At 46.9% G+C, this 13,324-nt stretch overlaps 1 protein-coding gene across 1 annotated transcript in view; it reads left to right on the plus strand.

Moving 5' to 3' along the window:
* The first annotated feature begins 9,397 nt into the window (after positions 1–9,397).
* The window catches only part of PTPN5 (protein tyrosine phosphatase non-receptor type 5), a 48,678-nt gene continuing 44,751 nt past the window's right edge, over positions 9,398–13,324 (plus strand). The window contains exon 1 of the mRNA XM_037840730.1: positions 9,398–9,414. Within this exon, the coding sequence (XP_037696658.1) occupies positions 9,413–9,414 (2 nt within the window). The 5' untranslated portion in view covers positions 9,398–9,412. The remainder of the gene's footprint in view (positions 9,415–13,324) is intronic.

Raw genomic sequence — 13,324 nt, forward strand, 5'->3', positions numbered from 1 at the left:
AATCGGCATGAGCAGAGGACAGACAGTGGATTCTTGTAGGGCATGTACAGAAACTGGCAAGTGATTCACTCTAACTGCAGCAGAAAGGATAAAAGAAAAGCCATGAGATGGAAGGCTGCGTAGGCGGGTGAAGGCAGTTGTTGGGGACATCAAGTGCCAAGCTAAGGAGTTGGTCTTCAGTTTTCCAGTGGGGAGAGAGACCTGATCAAAGCTGGCTGCTGGGAAGCTCACTCTGGCTGCCCCATGGACAACAGATTTGGAGGGGGAGAGCCTGCTGGCAGGGAGCCCAGGTAGGAAATTATGACAATGGTCTAGGTGAGAGATGATGTCTGGACTGGGGGTGGTTATAAGAATGGAGAGAAAAAGGAGTTGATGCAAGAGGACACAGGGTCTGCAGGATTGGCGATTGATTTGATGTAGGGGCTGGAAGGAGGGAGGAATGAGGTGATAGCAAGGTCTTGAGCTGAGAAAGTCTCACAGGAAGAGCCCAACAAGAGCAGGAGGAGGGCTGAGGCTTCGGAGTGGGGGCCCTGGATCTGGCAGGGAACCATAGTGACTCCTGAAAGGCCGGCTCAGAGAGCACACTGTCCTGTCAAGAGCCAGTTCATTCATTCATTCATTCTCCAAATATGTATAAACATCTCTTGCATGCCATGTTGTTTTAGGCTCCTGGAATGGCTGAAAAATACAAACTTCCTGTCCAAGATCTACCAGGGGTAACAGAAAATAAAACATAAGCAAGATACAATGTTTCAGATCATGAGCAATGCTTTGAAGAAAACTAAAGGTGGGTGAGGGGTAAGAGATGGGGGCGGGGGATAGAGGTGGAGAGTTGCTTTTAAATATAGTTGTCTCTAAGGAGGTGAAATTTGAGGAAAGAACTGAATAAAGAAGGAAGTGAGGAAGTGAGCCATGAGAAGACCTGGGGAAATAGCATTTTAGGAAGAGAAGGCTGCAAGTGCAAATCCCTGGGGTAGGAAGAGCTTGGTGTTTTCAAGGAACAGCAAATATGACTGGAAGAAATAGGCAAAGGGGAAGAGTGGTAAGGAAAAAGGTAAGAGGGAGGGGTAGGCCGAGTTCATGTAGGTGCTTACCGGCCTAAGGAATAGGAAATTGCATGGTGTTGATGAGTCCAAGAGAACCTGAGTCCTATTCTTGTATTTCTAGTACCTAGCAAACTGAGCCTGATGCCCAGCAAGGGCTCAGTACATAGTTATTGAATGAATGAATGTTGGAAATGAACATTTAGGTACAAGATGTGACACATCTTATCTTGGACTTACATGAACCAATAAATAAAGATATGCCATAGTAAGTTGTATTATGATCAAAATGATAAAGCTCAGATGATTTGAATGTCTGTGTTGTCATTCAAATATGAAAATTTGAGTCGAATCTGCATATTTTATTCAGTATGTTTGGTATTATAAACACTGCTGTTGACTAAGACTAAATAGTAAAAAAATACCTGAAGGACTTTAAAACAATTAAACAGTAACACTTTTGTCCTGCCCTCATCCCTCTTCCAGCACAAATGCACATCCCACTGGCTTCATTTCACATTTTGCCTTGTGTAATGCTTGTGCCCTCAGCCATTTCCTCATAAAGATTTTAAAGAAGCACTTCCAGCACTAAGGCCCTTATTTGCAGGACAAAGAATTTATCATCTTTTCCGATCAATTGACAACTTCCCAAAAAGGCAGAGAGAATGAGGGCAAGGGAGAAATCATTTCTAGAAACATAAATTCTTCAAGCAACCAATTGATTGTTTAAATGTATCTACAAGTGGGAATGGAAAAACTCCAGAAGGTGGTTAATTATTTAAATTTTGTCCTCATTAATTTGAACACAGGGGATATGTGAACATTTCAAAATATATGGCACCCTGTACCAAACATTTAACCTACTCTCCAGGAAATATGTCTGAACCAATGTTCTTTCCAGTTTGGATCAGCTCAGCTGTCTCTTATGTTCTTGTCCTAAACTTGCTCATGGTTAAATGATCTGGAGTGAGACTCTTCCCTTTTCCTGAACTCAGTTTCCCATCTCTCTATCTCTGGGAGGTGGTGCTGGGTTTGGAGGGGCCCCTGAAGCCTTAAGCTCTCATGGCATGTGCTGTCTGTGGACCCACACTGTTGTCTTTTCGGAAGATAGAACCACATAGGGGGATGAGTGCCATTTGATTTGGTGGATGTGAGTCACATGGTCCTGCCGCAGATATGCTGGTGATTGCCATCACAGAGGGAGCCAGCTACTGGGCTAGATCTCCTTGGGAGGGGGCAAGATGACACGTAGTCTCTATCTTAGAGTCGTAGACTCTCTAGGCCACTTGGTCCGAAGTCCATCTGAATCCACAGGTCTGTCACTTCTAGAAATGAGAAACTCAGGTCATCATCCCCAGATGAAAACCAAAAACTCTTTTAGTTTTTGAACAATGCCATCATTAAAAAGCTCCTCCTTACTTTAAGCTAGGGAATCATGGCAAATAAGGTGTTCCCCCATTCTTCAATATTGTCTCCATCTCTTCTGCATTTGGGGAGATGTGGAACTAGCATCGTGGCCAGTTCTGGCAATGCTCATAAATCCTTAAACTCTTGGAGCCGAAGAAACCTTTTCCCACTGAGCTGCAGGACATAGAACAAAAGCCACCCTCCTTCCTCCATCCTTCTTTGAACAGTCTTAATTTGAGTTACCATTCCTGGGGTGCAGTATGTGGCGCCGAATTGAGAGGGGCCTCCCTTGAGCTATATGCAAGGGGTCTGCAGTTTACAGATTTGTAAGAGAGCAAGCATCTTGGTGGGAATTCTTTACTTCAGGGCAATGTAGGGAATAAACTATTCATAGCCACATCTCCTGGTTACTATGATGGCAAATAGACTCTAATCTCCTCCCTTTTCGTGGTGAGGGTTGGTTAAAGTCATTAGTGAGAAATACCAAGTCTGAAGAGTTGACATGAAATGCCCCCATCTCTCTGGAAATCCTTCCGAGGTGGGGAGCATGAGTCAACTTCTCAGATTGTTGTAAGACTAGTTATGTGTATATTTCATCATCTACCTAAGGGTGTTGCCCAGCCTTTAAAAAATAAACTGCAGTTATAAAAATAGTAAAACCATTCTAGAGAACAAATGTGAGAAGATTAACCATTATTTTATATAATTCTAATTTTTCTATAGATGTGTATTTTTTAGTAATTGAAACCATGCCACATAATATTTTTAGCCTACATTTTTCACTTAACATTTTATCATAATTTCTGTGTTGATTCATGGTGCTCATGCTATCCTCAATGGCTTTACCCTAATTTATTTTACCATTTCGCTATCTTTGAGCATAGTAGCAAACATCTTCAAGCATACAGCTTTTCCATCTCAGATACGCAAGGCATCCATCTTATGCATCCTCAAGAAGGCACGTCAGGACCTGGGGGTTAGTGAGAGGTGCAAGGGAAAGATATGTGTCATCTGTGAACAGATGCAGGTTGGTTTCATGGATATAAATGTGGCCCAGGGTGCTGGGGTAGAAGGAGATCAGGGAATTGGAGCTGGGGCCAAGTGAGGATGGAGAGAAAAATCATAGAAGGCAGCCAGGGTCACAGAGTGCTGAGGATGTAGCAGAGGGGTGTACAACCCTGTGAGATGTCAGGGGGAGCCCCTTTTGTTCATTTGGCTTGGGGGTGCTTTTTTTAAAAAACAAACAAACAAAAAAAAACTCTTGTGGTCCCACATGAGAAAGACCATTGAATGAAATCTTGAGAAGAAGCCATGAATTTAAAAAGTAAATTTTGTTTGGTTGTGCATCGCCTTGGAGGTGATAAGGAAAAGGGAACAGAATGCAGATGAGTCCAGTCTCCATTTCTGAAGAATTACTGATTTAGAGGCATTGTGGATGGAAAAAGAAAGCCCTCATGAGAGGTTTTAGTGGGTGGAATCATTCATGCATGCAAGGCTTTGTGCAGGGCACTGGGCCCTTGGTAATCAACGTGACCTCGAGGACACTGCCTGCTGCAAGAGGTGCCAGAGAAGGAACTGGGCAACTACAGTCCATATTAATTTTTACTGCCATAATAAGCACTGACTTTTACTGAGTGCTTACTATGCCTGCATTATCTCATTTAAAATTCATAACAGTTCAGTGAAGAAGGTTTTTATTATTCTCAGTTTACAGGTGAGGAAACAGACTCAGAGAGGTTAAATAACTTTCCAAGACCACACAACAAGGGGCAGAGCCAGAATTCAGACCGAGGCAGGGCTGTGGGAACACAGAGAGGCACTGCCCAGCTTGGCAGTCAGAAAAGGCTTCCCCAAGGAAGGGGTTAAGTGAGTGCTTTAGTGTAAGTCTGCTGTGTTCTCCTTGAGTTCATGTCTGTAGCATCATCATCCAGCTCTGGTCTGGTGACTCCGAACTCCAGGAAGCCCCCACCTCAATGAGACTCCATTTCAAAGATGACAGTGACCTTCATCGTCTCTATGAGTCTTTGTCATCAAGCAGGAAGGCCAGGTGTGGCATTTCCCTTTTCCTCTGACATCTGCTGCCTCTGACTGCCCTAGCTGGTATACTGCCCACCCCTTTGGTGTCAGGGGTGCATTAGAAAGATGTTCTGGGTCTCTCCTGGGCATGGGCAGCTTCAGGCCAACAGGCTGCATTTGGCCGAATACAAGACCCAAGAGTGGCAGTGAAGATCACATGCCCACCTTCTGTATCTAGTCACTGCCCCAGGAATCCTGAACCTGCTGGGCTCCACCACCGCCAAAGCCCTAACTGGGCCTGTCTTCCCAAAATACAGATGTGGCAAGGTCTCTCTGCTCTTTAAATTCCTCCATGGCTCCCCATTGCCTGCAGTGTTTCTCAACAGGGACTCAGCCTTTTGGGTTTGGGGTTTTGACAGTTGCTTGTTGTTAAAGCATCCTCTGCCCTACTTCTAAATATTTGCCAGTACAGTCATTGTAACAATGAAAAACACGCCTGCACGTTTTAAAGGTATATTTTACAATAGTAAATAGTAAAATGTACAGACATAAGGGTGCTGTTCAGTGAGTTTTGACAGCTGTATACCAAGATCAACAGGGAGAACATTTCCATCACCCCTAAAAGCTCCTGCTCTTTTCTCTTTCCAGTCGGTATCTACTGTTAGAGGCGATTGTGCTTCTTATTTCTGTCATCATAGGTCAGTTTTGCCTGTTCTTGATTTCATATAAATGGAATCATATAGTAGGTACTCTCTTGTGTCATAAAGTTTTTAAGATCCAAACATGTTCCCCGCCCCCCCACACACACACACACTCACACACTACCTACCTACCAGAATGGCGATGCCAGCCACACTCCTGGTGAGAACAGTGGCCCAGGAGTTAGCACCCTTGTGTCTCAGCTGACGCACGACGCCTTCTGCCACGGGAGTGCCCTCTCCTGCCCCACTCCAGCCTCACTGAGATGTCCTCCTTCCAGCCCACCGTGCTCTCTCGCTGACTGACCCAGGCCTTTGCCCGGGCAGTGTTCTTCACCTGGAGTGCCCTCCACACTGTCCAGTGAACTCCTGCTTGTCTTTCAGAAAATCTCTGTTCAGACTTCATCTCTTCGTGAAGCTTCCTCTGCTCCTCCCAACTTTCCCCCCAGGCACTTCCAGTAGGACCAAAGACAGCCATGGTTGGCATTTAACATGTTTCTGCTGTGTTCACAGGACTGGAAGCTTGTTGAGAACAGGGACTGGGTCTGAGTCATCTGCACAGAGTCTAATGTTAAAGAAATAGATATAAGATTATAGAGGCGGGGCAAGATGGCAGACTGGTGAGCTGTAAGTTTTAGTTACTCCTCCAGGAAAGTAGGTAAAAAGCCAGGAACTGCGTGGACTGGACACCACAGAGCAATCTGTCTTTGGGCATACTTCATACAACACTCATGAAAACGTGGAACTGCTGAGATCAGCGAAATCTGTAAGTTTTTGCGGCCAGGGAACCCGCGCCCCTCCCTGCCAGGCTCAGTCCCGGGGGAGGAGGGGCTGTCAGCTCCGGGAAGGAGAAGGGAGAACTGCAGTGGCTGCTCTTATCGGAAACTCATTCTACTGATTCAAACTCCAACCATAGATAGACTGAGACCAGACACCAGAGACTCTGAGAGCAGCCAGCCCAGCAGAGAGGAGACAGGCATAGAAAAAAAACAATACGAAAAACTCCAAAATAAAAGCAGAGGATTTTTGGAGTTCTGGTGAACACAGAAAGGGGAAGGGCGGAGCTCAGGCCTTGAGGCGCATATGCAAATCCCGAAGCAAAGCTGATCTCTCTGCCCTGTGGACCTTTCCTTAATGGCCCTGGTTGCTTTGTCTATTAGCATTTCAATAACCCATTAGATCTCTGAGGAGGGCCGTTTTTTTTTTTTTTTGTTTGTTTGTTTTTTTAAATCCTTTTTTCTTTTTCTAAAACAATTACTCTAAGAAGCCCAATACAGAAAGCTTCAAAGAATTGCAATTTGGGCACGTCAAGTCAAGAGCAGAACTAAGAGAGCTCTGAGACAAAAGGCAATAATCCAGTGGCTGAGAAAATTCACTAAACAACACAACTTCCCAAGAAAAGGGGGGTGTCCGCTCACAGCCACCATCCTGGTGGACAGGAAACACTCCTGCCCATCGCCAGCCCCATAGCCCAGAGCTGCCCCAGACAACCCAGTGTGACGGAAGTGCTTCAAATAACAGGCACACACCACAAAACTGGGCGTGGACATTAGCCTTCCCTGCGACCTCACCTGAATGTCCCAGAGCTGGGAAGGGGGAGCAGTGTGAATTAACAAAGCCCCATTCAGCCATCATTTGAGCAGACTGGGAGCCTCCCTACACAGCCCAGCAGCCCAGAACTGCCCTGGGGGGACGGCACTCGCCTGTGACATAGCACAGTCATCCCTCAACAGAGGACCCGGGGTGCACAGCCTGGAAGAGGGGCCCACTTGCAAGTCTCAGGAGCCATACGCCAATACCAAGGACTTGTGGGTCAGTGGCAGAGACAAACTGTGGCAGGACTGAACTGAAGGATTAGACTATTACAGCAGCTTTAAAACTCTAGGATCATCAGGGAGATTTGATTGTTAGGGCCACCCCCCCCTCCCCGACTGCCCAGAAAAACGCCCCACATACAGGGCAGGCAACACCAACTACACACGCAAGCTTGGTACACCAATTGGGCCCCACAAGACTCACTCCCCCACTCACCAAAAAGGCTAAGCAGGGGAGAACTGGCTTGTGGAGAACAGGTGGCTTGTGGACGCCACCTGCTGGTTAGTTAGAGAAAGTGTACTCCACGAAGCTGTAGATCTGATAAATTAGAGATAAGGACTTCAATAGGTCTACAAACCCTAAAAGAACCCTATGAAGTTCAGCAAATGCCACGAGGCCAAAAACAACAGAAAATTATACAGCATATGAAAAAACCAGACGATATGGATAACCCAAGCCCAAGCACCCAAATCAAAAGACCAGAAGAGACACAGCACCTAGAGCAGCTACTCAAAGAACTAAAGATGAACAATGAGACCATAGTACGGGATATGAAGGAAATCAAGAAGAGCCTAGAAGAGCATAAAGAAGACATTGCAAGACTAAATAAAAAAATGGATGATCTTATGGAAATTAAAGAAACTGTTGACCAAATTAAAAAGATTCTGGACACTCATAGTACAAGACTAGAGGAAGTTGAACAACGAATCAGTGACCTGGAAGATAAGATTATAGCAGGTTTTGTCTGAAGATCATTTTAGAGACAAACTGAGTTTAAAATAGGTATGCAAACTACATCGCAGACCACTCTATGAAACTGATAAAGCAATGGGAGTCAGAAAAGCACTATCTCTGACCACAGATGATAAATGGGGAGTGAAACACACTGCCAGTGAAGCAGAGACCTCTAGCCTTTCCCCAGAGGACCTGGCATCATGGGAAGTGGCAGTGGTGTAGGCAAAATACTACAGTTCAGGGAGTCCAGGGGTGGGGAAGAAGGCAGAGTCAATCAGGGAAGGCTGCCTGGAGGAGGTGAGCTGAGAGTTAAGGATTTTCAAATAAGAGTCTCTGTTGAGCCAGGGAGTTTTATAGTCCAAGGAGTAATCCAAAGGGAGCCTTAAGATATGATTCATACCTTTCACGAGTCTGATCTGTTCTCTTGTGACCCTGGCAATGAATCTGATACAGCTGCCCTTCCTTCCCTCCTTTTTCTTCTCACCCCTTCCCACTCATGTTTTCCTTCCTTCTTTTTCTCCCACTCAGTGTCTCCTTCCCATCTTTCCAAATCTGAGTGTACAGGAAAGAACTGAGTGCACAGTGCCCTGCCTTCCATTCTTCCTTCCCTGCACGGGGTTCCCTGTCATGGGGGATATAGAAGGTGGCCCATCCTTTGCCCCTTCTCAGTCTGAGCAGCTCATAGAGACCAAGGTTAGGGACAGGAAAGCCAGGCAGTGACCCAGGTTGGGATACAGCCCATTGCCAGGTTCCTTGAGTCACAAGCCAAAACCCTGGGGGAAGTATTCAGCCAGAGGGGAGGCCAGTGTGCTTTAAGCTCACATGGGGCTGGGGGGCATGCGCTGAGGCAGGCCTTGGAGGGGCAGGAGGCCACCGCTGGGAGGAGCAGGGAGGCCTGTCCAGGTAGGAGGAAGAGGAGAGATGAAGCAGTAGTGAGCAGGACTGGTGGGGTGATTCTCGTGGTGGAGGCAGTTGGGGGAATCCTGCGACGTCAGCCCTTCCCAAGGGCCCTGGGTCTGACCTGGAAACAGCCCAGAGCTTTCTAGAGGGAAGAGAGTCAGTTCTGCTGGAGAGGCCCTTCTTATCCTCAGCTTCTCTTTCCTGCATTGTTCTCATTAGCTCCGGAAACTCCTACCAGAGCCTGAGGAAATAGGAAACAGACCTTTGTAGCTGACGGCACTGCTTGGTACAAAGAGCAGGAGTGTCTCCTGTGCTGGGTTGACATGGAGGGAGAGGATGTGGGTAGCTTTGAGTCAGGTCAGCAGTGGTAATGAGGAGGATAGCTGCCTAAGGATTGCCCAGTTCTTACTGTAACCATTCACTTCCCAATTTTCATCATAAATAATCCTGTGGTAGGCAGCTGCTATTGCTCCCATGTCACAGATGAGGAAACTGAGGTTCAGAGAGGTTAAAGCACTGGGTGGCAGAAGGTGGCAGATCCCAGTATTTGAACCAAGTCTCTCTGCCTCTTAATCCTTTTTCCAGAGGACCACAGTTGCCTTTAGGTGTGCAACCTCAGAATGGTCAGCTTGTCATGATTTGAGGAATATTTACCCGGGCTGGGGACCTCTGATGACAGCCCATCCTGGCCCAGGTTGCCAGCTATCCATCATCAAGACCAGCCTCCATCCTGTCTTCTCCATTGGCCACCTGACTAGGACCAGATCTGACTAGATCCCTTACCAGCTCTGCGGCCTCATGTAAATCCCTAACCCACTCTAAAATGGGGATAATGACATTTATCTCACAGGGTGTCCTGAGGGTCAAATGAAATAAGGTATTGGAAAGCATATGACACATAGTAGATGTGCCACTGATATTCATTAAATTTAAATTCAGAAGGTCAGATCTTTTTCAACCTTGACTCCTGGTCCCATCTTCTTTTTTACCCCATTCAGCTTTGACTTCCTCTTCTCTCTTCTAGGAAAAGAGCCTTAGACCCAGCTAATTGTTCCCACACCCAGGCTCTGACTTGCCATCTTCCAGGCCCTGCTTCTGACTCATTTGCCTGACTCTTCCACCAAATCCTGTAGTGCCAGTATCTTCCCAGCCTGTGCTGCTACCGTTGATCCAGGCCTGAGCACAGAAGGGTTAAATCAAAGGCTGGGGGTGTGAGGCCTGATGGGGAGCTAGACCCCACAGTGGGGTATGCAGGAGCTAGGAATCTCCCTAGTTGCAGGCGGAAGCAAACCTGGCTGTGAGCCTCAGCTTTCTCCTGTGTAAATGCACACAGGCCCTGTGGACAGGACTCTGTAAGCCATGAAGAGCAGAGCAGGTGCCAGATGGGGTGGATCAGAATGGACTAGCCAGAGCAAAGCCAGTGGTTGGCATCAGGGAAGTCGAGGGCTGAAACCAGAAGCAAGGCTGAGACCAGAAGCAAGCAGTAACTTGTGATCTGGGTGGGTATATAACCAACACAGGCTAGGGCAGAGTTCTAGTCCTGGGTGAGAGGGGGTACAAGAGTAGGCAAGGCCTCAATCCTTGAATGCCGATACCAAGAAAGGGACTCTGCCTGCCAGGGCATAAGACAGAGGCCATTTGCTGGGACTGGGTCAGTGTCTGGGCCAGACAAGCACCAGTGAGTTTGTGCTAAAATTCTTAACAGCAACAATATTAGCTAGCACTTACATGGTGTACTATGTGCTGGGCACTGTCTGAGGCTTGTGCTATTGCTGGTACATTTTTCAGATGAGGAAACTGAGGCACTTAGAAGTTGAGTAAAAATCCTGACTTCCTCCAAGACGGGCAGCATGCTCTGTCACTTCAATAGCTTGAAATTGGCCATGGTGGGAGTATTTACACCATAGAAATTGGCAAATGCCACATATCAGGGCTCCCCTCCCCCAACCCTGGAGAACCAGCTTTCTGGAATACATAAGATTCATCCCAGAGTCTCCACAGGCTTCACCTTTGAGAAAAGGACTATATTAACTAGAAAAAGGCAAAGCCTGACATGAGATGGACGCAGCTCATATTTATCAGGAGCTGCTCACTGGACCCTGTTCGAAGCATTTTACATGCATCTCAGGAAGAATCCTCACGTGAGGATCAAAACTCATTTAATTTTCACAAGAACCCTATGAGGTGTAGTTACTGTTATTGCCATTTCACAGATTAGGAAAGTGAGGCACAGAGAAGTTAATAATCTTGCCCAAGATCCCACAACCATGGTGGAAAACTGATTCATACTTGTACAATCCAATCCCAAAGCTTGTCCTTCTATTACTAATGTGCTGTTTGTAATGAGACATTTAAATGTTCAAACTCTAGCCCACTTTTCATTTATTTGTTTAAGAAATATTTCTTGGATATGTGCCTGGTGCCAGATAGAGTATTAGACTTGGGAAAAAGGAAGGTACATGTCAGAGGCTGTAAGCCTAGTGATTCAAAGCATGATTGGGAGTGGGGCAAACTGAGTTTGAAGCCTGATTCTGCCACTTATCAACAGTGTGATCTTGAGCAGGTGACTCAGTTTCTCCAAGTCTCAGTCTCCACTAGTAGAATGGGGATGATTACTGCGTTTACCTCATGGGGTTATAATCAGAGATCGATGATGTAATACATGTACAGTGCGTGGCTCGGTGTCCAGCACACAGTAAGCTCTCAATAAAAGGAAGCTGCAGTGACTGTCAACCACAGGTTTTTATACAGGTAGCTCACTGTGAGGCAGGGATAAAGGTATCAGTAAATAATCACTGCTTATAGAGAGGCGAGAACAGAAGAAGGAGTACCCAGTTCTTCCCAAGGCAGTCAGGGAGAGTTCTACTGAGGAGGTGTTATTTGAACAAGGTCTTGAAGGACAAGTAAAAGCTTTCCAAGCAGAGAAAGGAAAGGGGGGCTTTTCCAGTAGCGGCTAAAGTGCATTCCAAGGCATTATAGGCAGGAGAGCATCTAACCAAACAAATGCCAGAACACTTCCACAGTGGTGTAATCACACCTTCACATTTGTAATTGCCTGTTTTCTCCTTGTAAATTAAACTGTGCATACCTGGTAGTGGTGGGGGTGGGGGGGTAAAGACTGGGAATAGATTGGAGTGTTTTCAGAATTTTGGGAAGCAGAGGGTTAGACCGTGCGACCTTTGAACTCTGAAATCCTGCTCTTTGATCATCTTCTGGACACGTGTCAGTAACACAGTTTATAATCAGATAGGATCATCCACGGCAGATACTAATCACAGCTGAACACCGCCTCCATCAGTAACTGGCGTGGGCAGGATCCACCCTTCACACTTGAAGGTTGGGTAATATTTGCTCAGTTGGCCGTGGACCAAAGCCACAGTCTTTGGTGCTGAGAGTGCCCTCTGCCGGTTTCCTGCTGCTTCACCACCCAGCAGTCCCAGAATTGAGGACTGACTTTTAAAGAAAGACCTCTCAAAGTCACCTAATTGAACCCCTTTGGTTGTCATTTGAAGAAACTAAGACTCAAAGAAGGGACATGACTGGCCCAAGGTCACACGGTGGCCTGGAACTAGAGCCCAGGGCTATAGTGAATGTGTTTGTCTCTCCACTGTGGGGCTGTACCTGCCGTGGTCACACATTTGCCCCACCCAAAGCAGCCTGCCAGAGAACGTGGGCTTCCGGCCTCCTCCTTTAGGTAGAGACACCTGAGGCCACGGTCCAGGACAGGGCTTCCAGTCATTCTGCTCTAAAGGCCCTATAGCAGTGAGCTCCCTAGGGTCCCTGGGCAGGGAGCAGGCATGCTGGGGTCTCCCTCTGGCTCCATCACCAGCTTGCTCACTGTACGGTCCTAGGAGAGTCACTTCGCCATCTCCCCACCCCCACCGCAGCCTTGTTTCCTTATTTGTAAAATGAGCATCGTCGTATGCTACCTCATAGATTTATGGTGAGGATTTTAAAAAGAACATCTACAAAGCAACTGCTGTACTCTGCTGTTTAGTAATGTGTACTCTCTATTTTCAAAGAGTTGTTTTCACCCAAGTCTGAAAGGCAGAAGAGAAGTGAGGTTAAGGATATGGGCTGTGGGGGGCAGATCTGTGTTCAGATCTTTAAGGACTAGCTGTGTGGCCTTGGGCCGGTCACTCCACTTCTCTGAATCTCTGTTTTGTCATCTGGAAAATGGTTGTTCCTCCTAGGGCCATTATAAGGCTTAAATATGCTAGCACATGTAAAGCCGTTAGGGCAGTGCCTGGCAGATATGAGAGTCCAATAGAGATAGATGATCTTTCTATTGTTGATACTATTGTCATTGTTGTCTTCCTAATCATTTTGGGGGGTGCAGAAGATGTTCCTGAACAAGTGGTCCTAAGGCTGATTCTGCCCACCTTCCTGCTGACCCTGACCCACCTCCCCCTGTCCCCCCTCCATGCTCGGCAACCTGGCCATGAGAAGAAGAGAACACGGATTTTAGAAGAAAGTCAGGTGGCCCCGAGGAGAGGATAGGAGGATCTACAGAGCCTGGGAGCACTGTAGTGAGGGTATCGACCCTCCACACCAATGATGAAGTCGGGACAAAATGCTTTGACTGCTGCCACAGCCGCTGACTTCCCTCGCTGCTGCCTATACAGAGACCCTGATTCTCTGGCTCCGCGTGACAGCCAAGGACTCAGAGAGCTTTTGTATGTGCTTGGCAGGACAGGAGCTCCTGCCACC

The sequence above is a fragment of the Choloepus didactylus genome, chromosome 6, assembly GCF_015220235.1.
Source record: "Choloepus didactylus isolate mChoDid1 chromosome 6, mChoDid1.pri, whole genome shotgun sequence".
NCBI lineage: Eukaryota > Metazoa > Chordata > Mammalia > Pilosa > Megalonychidae > Choloepus > Choloepus didactylus.